Raw genomic sequence first — 14,267 nt, forward strand, 5'->3', positions numbered from 1 at the left:
GAAGGTTTTAGGGTGAAGTAATATTTCCATGGTGGTGCGACACTCTTCCACCCTCTCCAATGGGCTAGCTGCCGTGTAAATGAAACACAAATTTATGCATGACTCGAGAACTAATCAAGCAAATGGAGCCAAACTTGACACGCGAGAGATTTTTTCAACCAACCATATTAACAATATTAACAAGAATAGAAAACAAAAGTTACTGACATGCCTTGTAAAAAAACCTTGGATCTGAAGTTGAGACTGTGACTATGTCAATGTCAATATGGATAGGAACATTGTTTGTTTTTTCGCAGTTTATGTCTATTTTGAATGTTCTATTGATAGATTTTTATGCCTGCAACAGTGCTAGTTCGCTTTGTTTTTTCTTTATAATACTGGTTTCTTGATATTTTTAAACATAAATATTATATACAAGATAAATCGTCCTGTTCAAACCTTTGTAGGGTGGGCCATCATCATCATCATTTAATAGAAGACTTCACCTAAGAATGTAAAATTTCAAGTGACAAACCCTGGCCACCGCCACACCACAAACTCAGATTCAATTTCGCGTTTCAACACTTCATCCCACTGGTTTCATGGACCGGGTCTGACTTTGCGGGAGGTCCTTTTCGCCCGAACTATAATTCAAACTATTACAACCCGAGCAGAGCTGCGGTAATGTCAGCTTTTTTTTTTCATTCGCTTAAAGCGCCCACCACAGGACGGACGGAAAATTGTGGCTATTCCAACGCCAGAAGTCATTTCCTGGTGCATCGTCTCTGGACTTTGTAGCTTTGGGCTATTGGATGGATCTTTTTTTTTCTGGTGTGCCTCTCGTTCCGCTTTGGTGGCTTCACACACAGCCACCGGAGTGTAAAAGTGTAACTGAGCGGAACCGCAAATATTCCGGTGATTGAGAGCTCAATAAACGCTGCCAGCGTCAGCTGGGGGAAGGGATTTTGTTTCTAAATTTTCGTTTTTCATTCCTTATCGCCTGATTGGAACGGAAAGCCATCGTTATTCACGCAGATTTCCATTGGAAGCTGTCTTTGATGGTACAACAAAAAAAACGAGGCAAATAAACAAACACGGAACGAACAGTGATTTTCATTTGCGGAATTGAATCTTGTGTTGGCATAATTGAGGGAAAAAGAGAGCATACCTCGTCACGCCGGACGATTTTCCAATTTCGTGGAGTGCTTTCGACCAATTGAGGTACTGTCCAGTTTTTTTTTTTTGCGTTCGAAATTAAATCTGGGCAGAACAGAAAGGAAATCTCTCGAAAAAGTAAGAATTTACCCTCATTGGTGCTTGATGTGAATCCTTTTGCACAGCATGTGATGTGTGGTATTCTGAGCACACTAGACATTAGCTGACGCGTAATTGACAAGGGTAGTATTGTTGCCGTGGGAGGTTCAATCTCGACATGTGTCGAAAATATGGAATCCACTCTCGTTTTGTCATTGTCACTATACAAATTGCCTCTGGAATTACAATGTAACTAATATCACGCCTTTTTTTTCTACGTCTCTTCCACAGTAACCAAATTCATCCGTATTGGAATCGCCGATAAGAATGACAACCCGCCGTACTTCGACAAAGCCTTGTACGAGGCGGAGGTCGATGAGAACGAAGACATTCAGCACACTGTGCTCACCGTCACCGCCAAAGATCACGACGAGTGTAAGTAAAATCAATCACGCACCCAGAACGCTAGAAAATGATATAATCAAATCATCAACCAGATTCCGGCTGCCCAAAACAAACAAAAAAACAATGCAGTCAACCGAACATGTCACAAATCATCCAAAACAATTCAACAAACACTCCCGGGGTTCTAAATTGCTGGTTATGGGGGGCGACGAGCGACAAGAAAAAAAAATGAATATGCGCGCGTTTGGAATGCACAGCATCCAGGTTTTTTTGTATGTGGATGTGTGTTTCTATGCTTACACGCTCAGTGCACGGTGAATGAATAATGCACTTTTTTGCTGCGCTTTTTTCCTATGCGCCAAATCAGCGGCAGTTGGTCCCCATTGTGCATTCCTCGGTTAACCCAAACATCCATTTTCATGCTTGCATTTTGCAAGTTTTTTTTTCGGTTTTATTTGCCTGTTTCTGGGTTTAGTGTGTTCTTTTTTTGTTTTGCGGGAGCTTTAGGTGCTCACGTAGAAGAATGTTCTGAATCAGCATGAGGGGATTCGGCTAGTAATGGACTGACAAACGAGCGTGATTTAGCCCGCAAAAACGTGTGTGTCTGTGCTACACAACGAATCTTTAGAACAGCTTCAGGTTTATTTAATGTAATATGCTAAGTTTGCATACATATTCTTAATAGCATTTTCAATTGACTCAACCTTAGTCAAATCATACCAGGTATTCTTTGTGTTGCACGGAAAACATCTTCGCAACGCTGTGATTTCAGGTTGAAGAAGCATCATAAGAGCCCCTGCAGACGGTAGACATTTAATTGAATCTTCCTTTGGTATCCATTTCCAATTGGGAATCCTCTGACTAGCTTTTGACGAGGTTTCTTAACAGTGTTCGCATAGAGTGACTATATACCCCTCTGTCACCATAATCTTATTGAGTTGGTCCAAACTTCCCACGCTAAACCAGAAGAAACAGTCATGTCTAATGATTGGTTGAAAATATCTGTCATGGAATCCCTTATCACTCTCTAGCAAAACTCTTTTCGCTACTTCTTATTGAACAGCTCGAAATTTGACTCTTTAGACCAGATGACATTCAGGCACCAATGAAAAATATGCAATAAAATATTCTTAAGGTAGTGGATTTTTTTATTTCATACCATGTAAACAACGATTTAATGACAATTTTTTTTAAATGAAATCAAAGATGGATTCATGGAAAAACGATCTTTGTGATATTACTTTTCTGTGCCATTAATTGAAATCACGAATAAAATTTTTATGTTTTGTTCAAATTTTTATTCATACTGGAGGTGTATTTTTTTGCCGGTCACTGTATTCGCACAAAGGTGGTCGAAAAAAATGCTGTTTTTCCAGCACCTCCATTTTTTAAATTGTGACTTTCAACTCGTTCTGAGATTTCTTCAATTCAAATGCAAGTTATTTTACTATTTTTTTTTTATCTGGAACCAGCCAAAAGTGTTGAAAGTCACTATATTTCAACACTTTTGGCTGGTTCGTCACTTTTTATTCCATTTTGGAAGAATGTCGGGAGTGAGAATTGAACTCGTGATCTTCAGCGTGTATTATTTTTACTATATTTCCCTTAATAAAAATTAAACGGCACCTCCAATATCTAATTTGAAAAAAAAGTTTAAAAATCTTTGACCTTTGGAACTGTCGAGATCTAAGAGACCCTAGACTGCTATATCATGTTCAGAAAGCTAAGACATTTTAAATTAAATAGGCAAATTCTAAGAACGCTTTTTTTCGTTTTTAGAGTTAGATATTTTTTCCCAAGTTCCTAGCTGATATGTAATGAAATCTATGAGAAATATACCCACTTTCCAGAACTTGTAGCTTTTTGAACTAAGAAAAATTTATTTATTATTTTGTCGAGAAAAAAAGAGATTTATATGATTTTTGAAATTTGATTTTCATTTCTTTTTATTTTAATACATGCCTTCCAAAAATTTTGATATATTATGCAAAAAAAATGGGACGCATTTTCGTTAGTTCTATCCAAGAGGGACGGGCCGATCTCTTCGAATCCAATGCTGTTACTACGCTGGTAGATAACACGAGGATTGGGCGACCCGGCGGATATGCAGGCGATGAATCCAGCTGTCGCTTCTGCTGAATAGACATTGAGTACTTCTGGGTGACTGGTGAGGGGGCGGATCTGGCAGTATTGGAAAATCCCACTGATCGCATCAATGTCACAACTTTAGTGAAACACCATTGAGAATCATTGGAATTATTCACCTCGCGTATGACTCTTTCGAACAAAATACCCATTATGTGTGAATCTTGCTCGCTCATCGATGAATCGCTCAACCTCGGCTTTCTCAACCGGGAACTCTCTAATGACATAACCTAATCGAATGCTTCTGCCCCACTAGTAAAGGAATGATAGTATCACAGAATTTTTAGCCAAAAATAAAGCTTCTCCTCTCTCATCTATTGGCGACGTCTTTGGAGAACAAATTTGACAATGTTCACAGATGAAATGCTCGCGTTGCAAATTTAACATGGATTTACACCCAAAAAGATCCACCTTTGCACACCGTCATAATTAAAACCATTGAAAATCGCAAGCAGAGTCAATGGTATCTACAGCGATTTTTTGACAGCCTTCGATAAATTCAATCATGAAATCTTGATACCAAAACTAGAACGTTTCGGTTATTCTAATACTACTCGACTAGCTCAATTTCTATCTGATTAGTCGTTGAATGTCTGTAAAAATTGGTAATACTTTAATAGAGCCATTCTCAGCCACATCGAGTGTCCAACTAGCTACTCATGTGAATGATATGAATCTTATATTTAAATGTTGCAAGCTCTCGTACGTCGACGACTTTAAACATTACTGTGTAATAGCCAGTCCAAAAACGTAAATTTTCTTCGACAAGAACTTGAAAACTTCTCCGAATGGTCCTCAACTGTCAACTGCATCGGATGAGTCCAAGTGCCAACAAATGCTCGGTCATTTCGTTTGTTTGTAAACGCTTCCCAAATGATTCTAATTATACCATCGCCAATACGTCTTTGGAACCAGAAATCACAGCCAAGAATCTGGGTATTCTCATACAGTCAAGCCCAACCTTCGGAGAATCGTGTCGACTTCATCTTTCGTGCTGCAAAACGATTCACAGCAGCAATTGTATGGGCAATTGCTATGGGCACCAAACTACCATCACGGTATACAGCCAGTTTATCCGCTTTGCTCTTAGATGACTACCTTGGAACGATGCTTTCAATCTCCCCAAATATTGGGATCGTTAATCGATCTAGATTTTCCTGTGAGCGGAAAAAATGTTTCCATGATTTTTACTGTATCTGATGTGGAGCTGTGTTTGTCCGGATGCCCAGCGGTTAGTTGCTTGGTCGCCCGTAGATTCTCCTTCCCCGATTTCACTTCAGGGACAACCAAGAAATTGCACTCCTGCCGAAGACACAAATGTTTCTCGGTATTCATGCGGATGCGGATGAATAATCCTTTCGAGTGTTAGCCCATAATAACTAGTCGGATGTTTCGAGGGCTGGTGAAGATCAAATCTTTCGCTATATGGCCTCGGAAGAAGATAGCAGATCCATGTTGACCATGTTGTTGAACGATGGATCTCCAGTTACGTATGATCAAGTAATATCTCTAAATCTTCGTCTTCAAACCTCGGACGCATTTTGTCTTCTACAATAAAATAACCCCTTTTTTACCCTTCGTGGTCGTATTAACACTTTAAGGACCGGGAAGAAACCGGGATGAAAGTTCAGCGGATAAAAGTTTTTGTTGCGTGCAAGTTTCTGTTCAATGTTTTGCTAGATTTAGTGAATAATGAATTATAACAGTCATTCATCTTCCCACATAATTCATTTTTTTCTTGATCGTGACAGAAAAAAGTTATAGACTGAACCGTGAGCATGGGTCAAAATAGGAAAATATACAGAATTCTGAAAATCAAAAAAAGTTGTTCGAATGGAGTTATCGAATTATTCGATAGAGAAATATTTCACCTATCTTCCAGCCACAAATTGATTAATCGGAAAAAGGTCTGAGAAAAGTTATAGGCCAAGTTGTATGAGAGGGAGTCAACTGCGAGTAATCGGTTTTCTACCTTACTAACCATAGAATTAGGTAATTGTTTATATATAGTTATAAAAATATAGTTAAGAATTCGGCTCCTTAAAACTTATGAAACTGAGCCTGTAAAATAAACGAATTAATAAAAAAAATAAGTTGTATGGGAGAAATTAATTATTTTAAAGAAAATTAAACAAAGTTATTTGGACCGAAAACACATTCTCGATATAGGACTCATTCGATAAAGAATATTTTTATTTATCTTTAGCCAAACTTTCATTGGTACAATTTGTATGGGTATCTTTTCCGGCCAACGAAAATTTGGCTAAAGATGGATAAAAGTATTCCCTATCCAATGAGTATTATCTCAAAAATGTGTTTTGGGTCCTTTCAAATAACTTTTTTTCAATTTTCCTTTAATTAATGCATTTCCCCCATACAAGTTGTATAGGTTTTGGGCTATAACTTTTCTTACACCCTTTTCCGACCAATGAAAATTTTGCTAAAAATAGATAAAAATATTCTACAGCGAATAAGTACTATCGCAAGAATGTGTTTTGGGTCCTTTCAAATAACTTTTTTCAATTTTCTTTAACATAATCAATTTCTTTCATACAACTTATAACTTTTCTCATACACTTTTTCGATTAATAAAATTGTGGCTGAAAGATAGGTAAAATAACTTCGATAACTCTATTCGAACAACTTTTCTTGATTTTCAAAATTCTGTAAATTTTCCTATATTGACCCATGCTCACGTTTCAGTCTATAACTTTTCTCTGTCATCCAGCACGCGATGTTGATGCAGTGAAAAGCACTCGCGCTGAACTGAGCCTTTGCGATTGACACCGCATTGAACAACAGCGAAGTAGGCGACTTCGGCGCGTCGGTCGGAAATGTAAACGCCGTTACCCAAGCAGCAACCAAAATCAAGCTCCCCCCGCTGGTGGTGAAGGCGGTCTCTCTTGACAAACTCATCAGCGAACTCGCATCGATGGGTGTTACAGCAGAGTACAAGCTGTGTGGCATAATTCAGTACCTATCCAAGCAGGGCTTCGTTGGTGCCTTTGACATTGCATCAATGCATTAAACTGACGTCATGGCGAAACAGGCGTTAAGGTTGTGCGCCAAAAAAATATTTGGGGAATACCAGGCATCTTGAATGTCGTACTGGAATGTTATAAGTTATTCGGGTTCCGGTGCCAGTCGCAAAACTGCCTTCAACTAGGATTGCGTTTGCGCTGATCTTGATCATAATGAAGCAATGTTACTGTTTTAGAGGTTGTTGATATTAACAAAAAGAGTTTATTTCGCTTGTTTAGTCACCATGAAGAAAGTAAATGTCGTTCTGGAGTTTTGTATGTGATTAGGCTTCGCTTGCCAGTAGCAAAACTTCCTCCACTAAAGGTGGCAGCTGTGCTTATCTCGAGCATGAGAAAGTAATGCAACTTTTTTCGAGGCCAGTAATATTAACAGAAGCGTTTCTTTTGAGAATAGCGCAAAATGATGAGAAGTGTTTATATTCCTAGTAGTTTCAAGCCACCAATGTATGGCTCTGTATGCATGCTATGGCGAACGCTTGTTTGGCGCTTGGTTTACGTTATACGAACTATGCCTAGAGGTGCGATTCCACTGAGGCAATACTTTGATACTTGCAAGTGTTATCATTGTTGTTGTTTCCATGCGGTTCCAAAGATATATTGATGTAGTTATGAGATGTGGAATAATGGTGCTGGTGCAACATGTATATAATCGACTGTAGCCGAGTCTATGTCAATTGCGGAAAAGGCCACCGGAACAGCGTTCGAGGTAAATTTTCAATGCATTGACATGAAATTAATTGCGACATACGATCAGCTAGTGTATTGTTCTGTGAAGAACAGAATGAAGCATAAATCAATATCGTCAACTGATTCTACAATGGGAAAAACCATTTCAGAGATTATTCAACTATGCAGTGGTTGATAAAATTTCACAGCATTATAGAATAATATCCGAAGGTATAAACGAGCGACTTATATAAAATAACAGCGTAGTTCTACGTCATCAATGCGGTCGTATCTTGGACACAACCTCCTATAATTTTTAGTGAACTTTAGATAAGTATTTACTAAACAATGTGTTTTCATGTGCTGTTTTCATATAAACATAATATTTTATAATTAACCTTCGTTAACCTTTCGAAACAGTCCCCAGCATGCAGTCCTGGTCCCAAGAAACCATTTTTACATGAGATTACTCGTCAATGAGTAAGCATTTTTGGTACAACGTTTTTTCTCTATATTATAGAGATTCTAAGACTTCGGCCGGCTCATCCGCGTCTCTACGTTAGAATCTTGATGTACAACTTCCGAGAGCATGTTTTGGGCCATCAAATTCAACTTCAGTCCCCGATTTGGGCCGATTCGAAAAACAGTGTAGATTAAATGGAATTGTATTATCTGAAACATCAGCATCACATCCTCAGGGTGATGTTACCTAATTCCTCCTAGTACTTTCGGATGTAGCAATGTATCGTTAGTTCCACTGCGACGTATACTTTGATCACTATTCCTTTAGTGCGGGAGTTACATGTCAACTAGAACGAATGCCAACTAGAGTAAAAATATGGTATGCCAACTACAGCTGGCATTCATTCTTGGAGTATCCTACATGTATCCTGGTCGAGTATCATGCAACCTGCTAACACTGTTCTTAAATATTGCCAATACAGATACAATACAGGTCTCATGAAAGAATACTATGATGAAAGGATCTTTTCGGAACAAAAACACAGATTTTATTACGGCAACCCTGAACGACTTCTGTAGTCTTCTCTACACACACTACCCTTTAGACCTCACGTTTTCACCACCACCTAGCACAGCATTAACCACACAGCAGGGCATAACAAAAACTGTATCACGGACACGACACTAGCTGTTCAGTGAAACGTAGAAGCGTACTTCAACAACCTCTGCGATGTCGAACCCAGAATACGCCCTCAACTGTGTTGACCCTATAGATAGTTCATAAAGCTGTAGTAACATAAAAGATGAACAAGTATCTGGGTAGTCGATACTGATGGGTACTTACTTGAATCTTGAGAAAGAGCTTCCAGCGACCGCTATGAAGAAAATCATTTCAATGTACTTGCTGAAATATAAAATCTCCACTCGCGGAGTATAATCGGCCCGTTCCTGGTTCTAGGGGACTTCAACGGACGCCATCAAGTATAAGGCAGCATCAACTAGAACCGGCGCGGAATTGATACCACAGATGCTGGTGTTGTTTAACGATGGATCTTCTGTTACGTATTTATACGCACATTTGACACGAATCTTGATCAAGTAATATCTCTAAATCTTCGTCTTCATGGAACTTCAAGAAACTTGTGGGTACTAATTGGTCGATGTTAAGTCAGAGGGGACCAAGTCGCAAAATGGAAAATTTCGAGTTATCGATTGCATTATGTTAAGCATTTCGTAAGGTACATACCATACTTATCAGATCTGTAAAATCACGCTTGCTCAACGAAGGCCCCTTATAGAACCAAACTTCAAAGCCGTTTTTCTCGAAATCATAAAAATGTCACATGGTCCGGTCTGACTTAACACCGACCAATTGTAACTGAAACACGCTTATCGCTATCAATCTGATATATACTGTTCTGTTTTCAAACTGGTGGATCTTTTAGTGTAAATAAAAATAACCTAGAGTGCTGGTAAAACACACCAACACTCAGTGGGGTTGGCGAGATAACATCCCTTGTCCCTAACATGTTTATTTTCCCCAATTAAGTATTTGCTAAGTTGACAATTCATTAAAATGGTAACTATCGCATCTAGCAGAAACGAGCAACAGGTTGTTATTTATGACACAAATCTCCTCATAGACGGCGAGCTCGTTGATTCCGATGCAACAATAACCGGACCCGGACCGCCCCGGATCCTTCAAACATCCGCACGCTAGTCGGTAGCCTTAGATCCTGCTTCTCCTGCCAACATTCTGTCGTTCACAAACGGAAACGAGAAGCAAAAAAATGAAAGCCCACACACACTCAAAGAGCTACAGTACCTATACTGCCCGAGGGAGGAGTGTGTATGTGTGTGTGCACTGCAGCGAAGATAAATTATTGTTGACATTAATGCTGTCTAAAACTGGTACATGACCCGTCGTTTTCGAACCTGGCCTGGCCGAAACCGGCCCGGATACCACGCGCCCCGGATAAGAAATCAGAAACGTAAAATGGGTCAACATCCTGCCAACGTTGCGAGAATGGAACGCCGGAAGCTCTTGTGCAGCTTGCTCTCATACACACCCACACGGCGTTGGCGTTCCCGTTAACCGAGATTGCTAGGCGGGATTGAAGAAAGTCAAAAATTAATTCTGACAAGCATATCCCCTGCTGCTGCTGCCGGAGTGAGAACCACAACAATTGCTGCAAGAAATATTCAACAGGATCGCGCTAGGGTAGCCAATCAAACCTAGTGTTTGCTCGAAATGATGAAGGAGCTTTAGATTTATCGTCTAGTTTGGATAGGATCCACGGCGCAAACGATGCCTGTGACAGAACGTGTAGATGATGATGGATCAATAGCGTTGCTAGTGCCTGACGTCAACCGCAGGTTGGTGCCGATGTCATCGCGTGATAATCATAATCAACGGCGTTGTTGTGCACACGAGATGTCAGAAAGTGTCTGATGTGGGGTGAGATTATTAAAACTTGCCACGTCCTCGTCAGCTACATTCACTTCCGGCGGATCATGCAATCTGTTATGTCAACGAGATATCACGTGAGTTCGGGATACGCATCTCGTCATCATGCATGTAACATTGGCAAGCATTTTTTTATTTTTTCAAATTTTCTTTTAATTCCTGCTGTTTGCCCTGTTTTGGATTGGTTCGCGATATCTCGAAAATCTTTCCATTGTTTTGCAATTTTCGCTTATCTTCGGCAGACAGCAGCAGGCAGTTACCAGCCGAGGGGACTATTTGCATGTAAATTTCCCCCCGTATATCGCCGCCACAATTCGGATGAATGAAAAACAACTTATCCTGGCTGTAGGGTAGGGTAATCCTTTGCGCAAGATTTCCCATACACGCTTTACATGCTTGAGTGACTTGAACATGGCAAATGATACAACATCAAAAGAACAAAGCCAGCCTCTTATCAAAGGTTCCGGGAAGTTGGTGTTGTTTACCTCCGACGCGGAAACAAATATCGGTGTTGTTCCGGTGTGCAAATGATGTTGCCTACCTTTTTCGGAACCCTCAGAATAGAGCAGAGAGCGTAACATAAAGTTCACACTTTTTGACAACTCTGAATTTTATCCCCCCCCCCTTTCACACTATGAAACTGGGCTAGGAAGATTTTGTCAAGCGGGACGATAGATCTGTCCCCAGTCAAGTGGTGTGTGGCAACGACCTTCGCACGAGTCGAATGGATTTCCTTATCAAGAAGGGTAGATTTTCTAGAACTCAAACGGATTGTTTCGGATTGGCTTCCACTTTGATATTGTGCTTATTTTCACAATTCAAGCCGTCAGTCGTACACATGTACACACACACACACACGCACACAGACACATTTCCCGAAAATAATGGGTTTCATCCCGCACCCACGGGAACGTCATTTCCATCCACCACCCTCACTGATGTATGTTCGTGTGTTCACTTTCTTTTCTCTTTCGTCCACAGCCTCGCGTATTCGATACGAGATCACGAGCGGTAACATAGGCGGTGCCTTCGCGGTGAAAAACATGACGGGCGCTATCTACGTCGCTGGCGCCCTGGATTACGAGACGAGAAAACGAGTAAGTATACATTCCCCCCTACCCACTTCAACTAACGAAGGGGCCAATTTTTGCGGTGGCAGCGAAGGGAGCTGGCCTGGGGGATGGGGAAATGAGTTGAAAATATTCATTCCTTCCTTCTCGGTGGGTGCTGTTGGCGGCATCCGTTCGGCCCTTGAGAAGGGCATCCAGAACGACGACGACGCCAACGAGGGTGGGAAACTGTTAAGTCAGTTCTCTGTCGAATCGATAACGAGCGGCTGTCAATTTGAGGCATAGATGATTCGCCGTGAAGCGTCCACATTGATCCGAAACTTGTCGGTTGTTAATTTTAGGTTGAGATTTTGTTTCGGTCGCAAGTATTGTTTCTTTTTTTGGAATATGTTTCGTATATTGTATTTTTTTAGGATACATCGATTTCACATTGATGATTTCGTAAATGTGAATGTTTCAGTTAATCATTAATATAGGACACATGAGTTTTAACATAGAAACTGAAAATTAATAGGGATAGAATTTAGTTTTTATACTTCATTCAATTATACATATACTAAAAGGTATACTAAAAGGTATTGTAGGCATTGTGGTAAACGAAAAGATTATTCCTCAAAATCTATTAATTGTCTGAGTGAATACTAGCATTTGCAATCAATAAACCTTATTTAATAGCAGAAAAATTAACCAAAATAAGTTAATAAAAAAAACATCTATTTTGTGTCTCAATTGGGAATCACGTTTAGGAATTAATTCCGCTATTTTTTTGCAAAATTCAATTTTATTATTTAACATAATTGCCTTCGAGGGCGATACAACGATTATAGCGATCTTGCAATTTTTCGATACCATTTTTATAATACTCTTTCGGTTTTTCCTCAAAATAGGCCTCAGTTTCGGTAATCACTTCATCATCGGTCTTAAATCTCTTGCCAGCGAGCATTCTCTTCAGGTCTGCGAACAGAAAATAGTCGCTGGGGGCCAGACCTGGAAAATACGGTGGATGCGGAAGCAATTCGAAGCCCATTTCATGCAATTTTGCCATCGTTTACATTGATTTGTGATTTTTCCATGTTTTTCACAATAACAAATGTTGCTTCACTCTCAATGCTGTAACTCACGAACCAATCGACCGATTGCTGTCAAATTTTGACACGTATCCATTGAAAGATGGTGCTTTGTGATAGTCAAGTAGATTTTTGCAAGAGGCGCCATCTAGACGTCAACCTTATGAACTTTTCAGCCGAACTGCTAAAGATATTAATTTATAAAAATTACCGAAGATATTGGGCCCTATTATGTAAATCGAATAGAGCGATCGATTCAATCAAATTCATCACACCGCCTTATGATATAAATTGATAAAACTTATTTTCATAAATCGAATGCTTTTGCTCGAACCCAATTGTGTTGCGAAATGCATATTTTCGAACGTTTCTGAGATGTTTCCCAAAGAAAAATGTTGGATATGCAAAGTAACCAAAACGCTCGAAAAGTTCTGACAGTTGCACCAATAGCTATCAATAGAGCTAGAGAACAAAATTATGTTCTGCTCGATTTGCTTATTAGTAAAAAAATAATTGAGGCAATGGTATCATGGACAGTGGATGAATTCAAAAAAATACTGTCAGAAAACATTGAATAGCTAGAATGTACGAAGCAGTCCCAAGTGACGATAATGGCAAAATGTCTCTCATGTTTCAACTTTTAGGAAATTGTTTGAGTTTTGTTAAAAAAAAAAATTAAAGAAAGACACAATTGAAGTGCTACACTGGAACATTTTTTTTTCAAAACTAAGCATGTGCAAAACACTGAAACTAAATTATATACTTGTTGTGTTTTGATTGTAATTTCAGTAATCCATTGGAAATTTGTAAAGTTTAATGCATGATTTCAATACATGATGTGTATTTTGATGTATAAATTATTCACTCTCATGAAGATATAACTATTTAGGTTCAATGCATTATCATAACTGATGATTTTTTTTTTCAAAATAACATTCTACTGTTTACGGACTAAAATATTGTCTGACACAAGAAGAAATTTTCGCGGTTTGTAATTTTTAGGAAAATTGATTATTTATTAATCATGTTGCACATGAGGATTGGCAACCAAAAAAAAACATTCACATTTAGGTGTTTTGTCATAAAAATCTTTTCATTTTTGGTTAAGACATAGGACAGTTGTAGTGAAATTGCCATTTGCGGAATGGCCGTTATGAGTAAATAGAAATATAGTTTCTGAAATATTTAGTCATTGCAATTTATGTTTTTTTCATTGAATTTTTCCGTAATTTTTCAGAAAACTTACGATGATGTCCCAAAGAACATGCATCGGATACATTTTCGTAGGAGTTACCGTCTTTGAGTCAAATTGATTAATGAAAAAAGTGCGAAAAAGTTGTTGCTAGATAATCTTTCTTTCTTCACATGCGCCTGTTTTGCGAAGAATATACGATTTGAAGCCAAACTTTCCAGAGAAAAAGATAAACATTTCTGAAAATAAGTTTTTCAATCGGTCAGTGTAACACTGTAATTACAGTTTTTCTTATTTTTTTTTTATTCAAAACTGTGTTTGGCCTTTAAACGCAATCGGAACTGCTTTATTCAACGATAGAATAATTTTACCCTGTGCACCCAAGGTCTCCGGAGTGGGGTCATTTAAAATTTGTCTTCAAACTCGAGAGCTCCGCTACGTAGACAATGCAAATAATTTTTCAGTTTTTTACATATAAGAACAAAAACAAATCGTAAAAACTATTTATCGGATATTTCA

The 14,267-nt window shown here is 39.0% G+C and overlaps 1 protein-coding gene across 2 annotated transcripts in view; it reads left to right on the forward strand.

Annotated features, from left to right (window-relative positions):
• Positions 1 to 14,267, forward strand: part of LOC129776330 (neural-cadherin) — a 107,521-nt gene that overhangs the window by 29,957 nt on the left and 63,297 nt on the right. For both annotated transcript variants that reach the window (XM_055781916.1, XM_055781917.1), the window contains exons 2-3: positions 1,525 to 1,668; positions 11,401 to 11,516. In XM_055781916.1, coding sequence (XP_055637891.1) covers positions 1,525 to 1,668; positions 11,401 to 11,516 — 260 coding nt within the window. The remainder of the gene's footprint in view (positions 1 to 1,524; positions 1,669 to 11,400; positions 11,517 to 14,267) is intronic.

This window comes from Toxorhynchites rutilus, chromosome 3 (assembly GCF_029784135.1).
Source record: "Toxorhynchites rutilus septentrionalis strain SRP chromosome 3, ASM2978413v1, whole genome shotgun sequence".
Taxonomy (NCBI): Eukaryota; Metazoa; Arthropoda; class Insecta; order Diptera; family Culicidae; genus Toxorhynchites; species Toxorhynchites rutilus.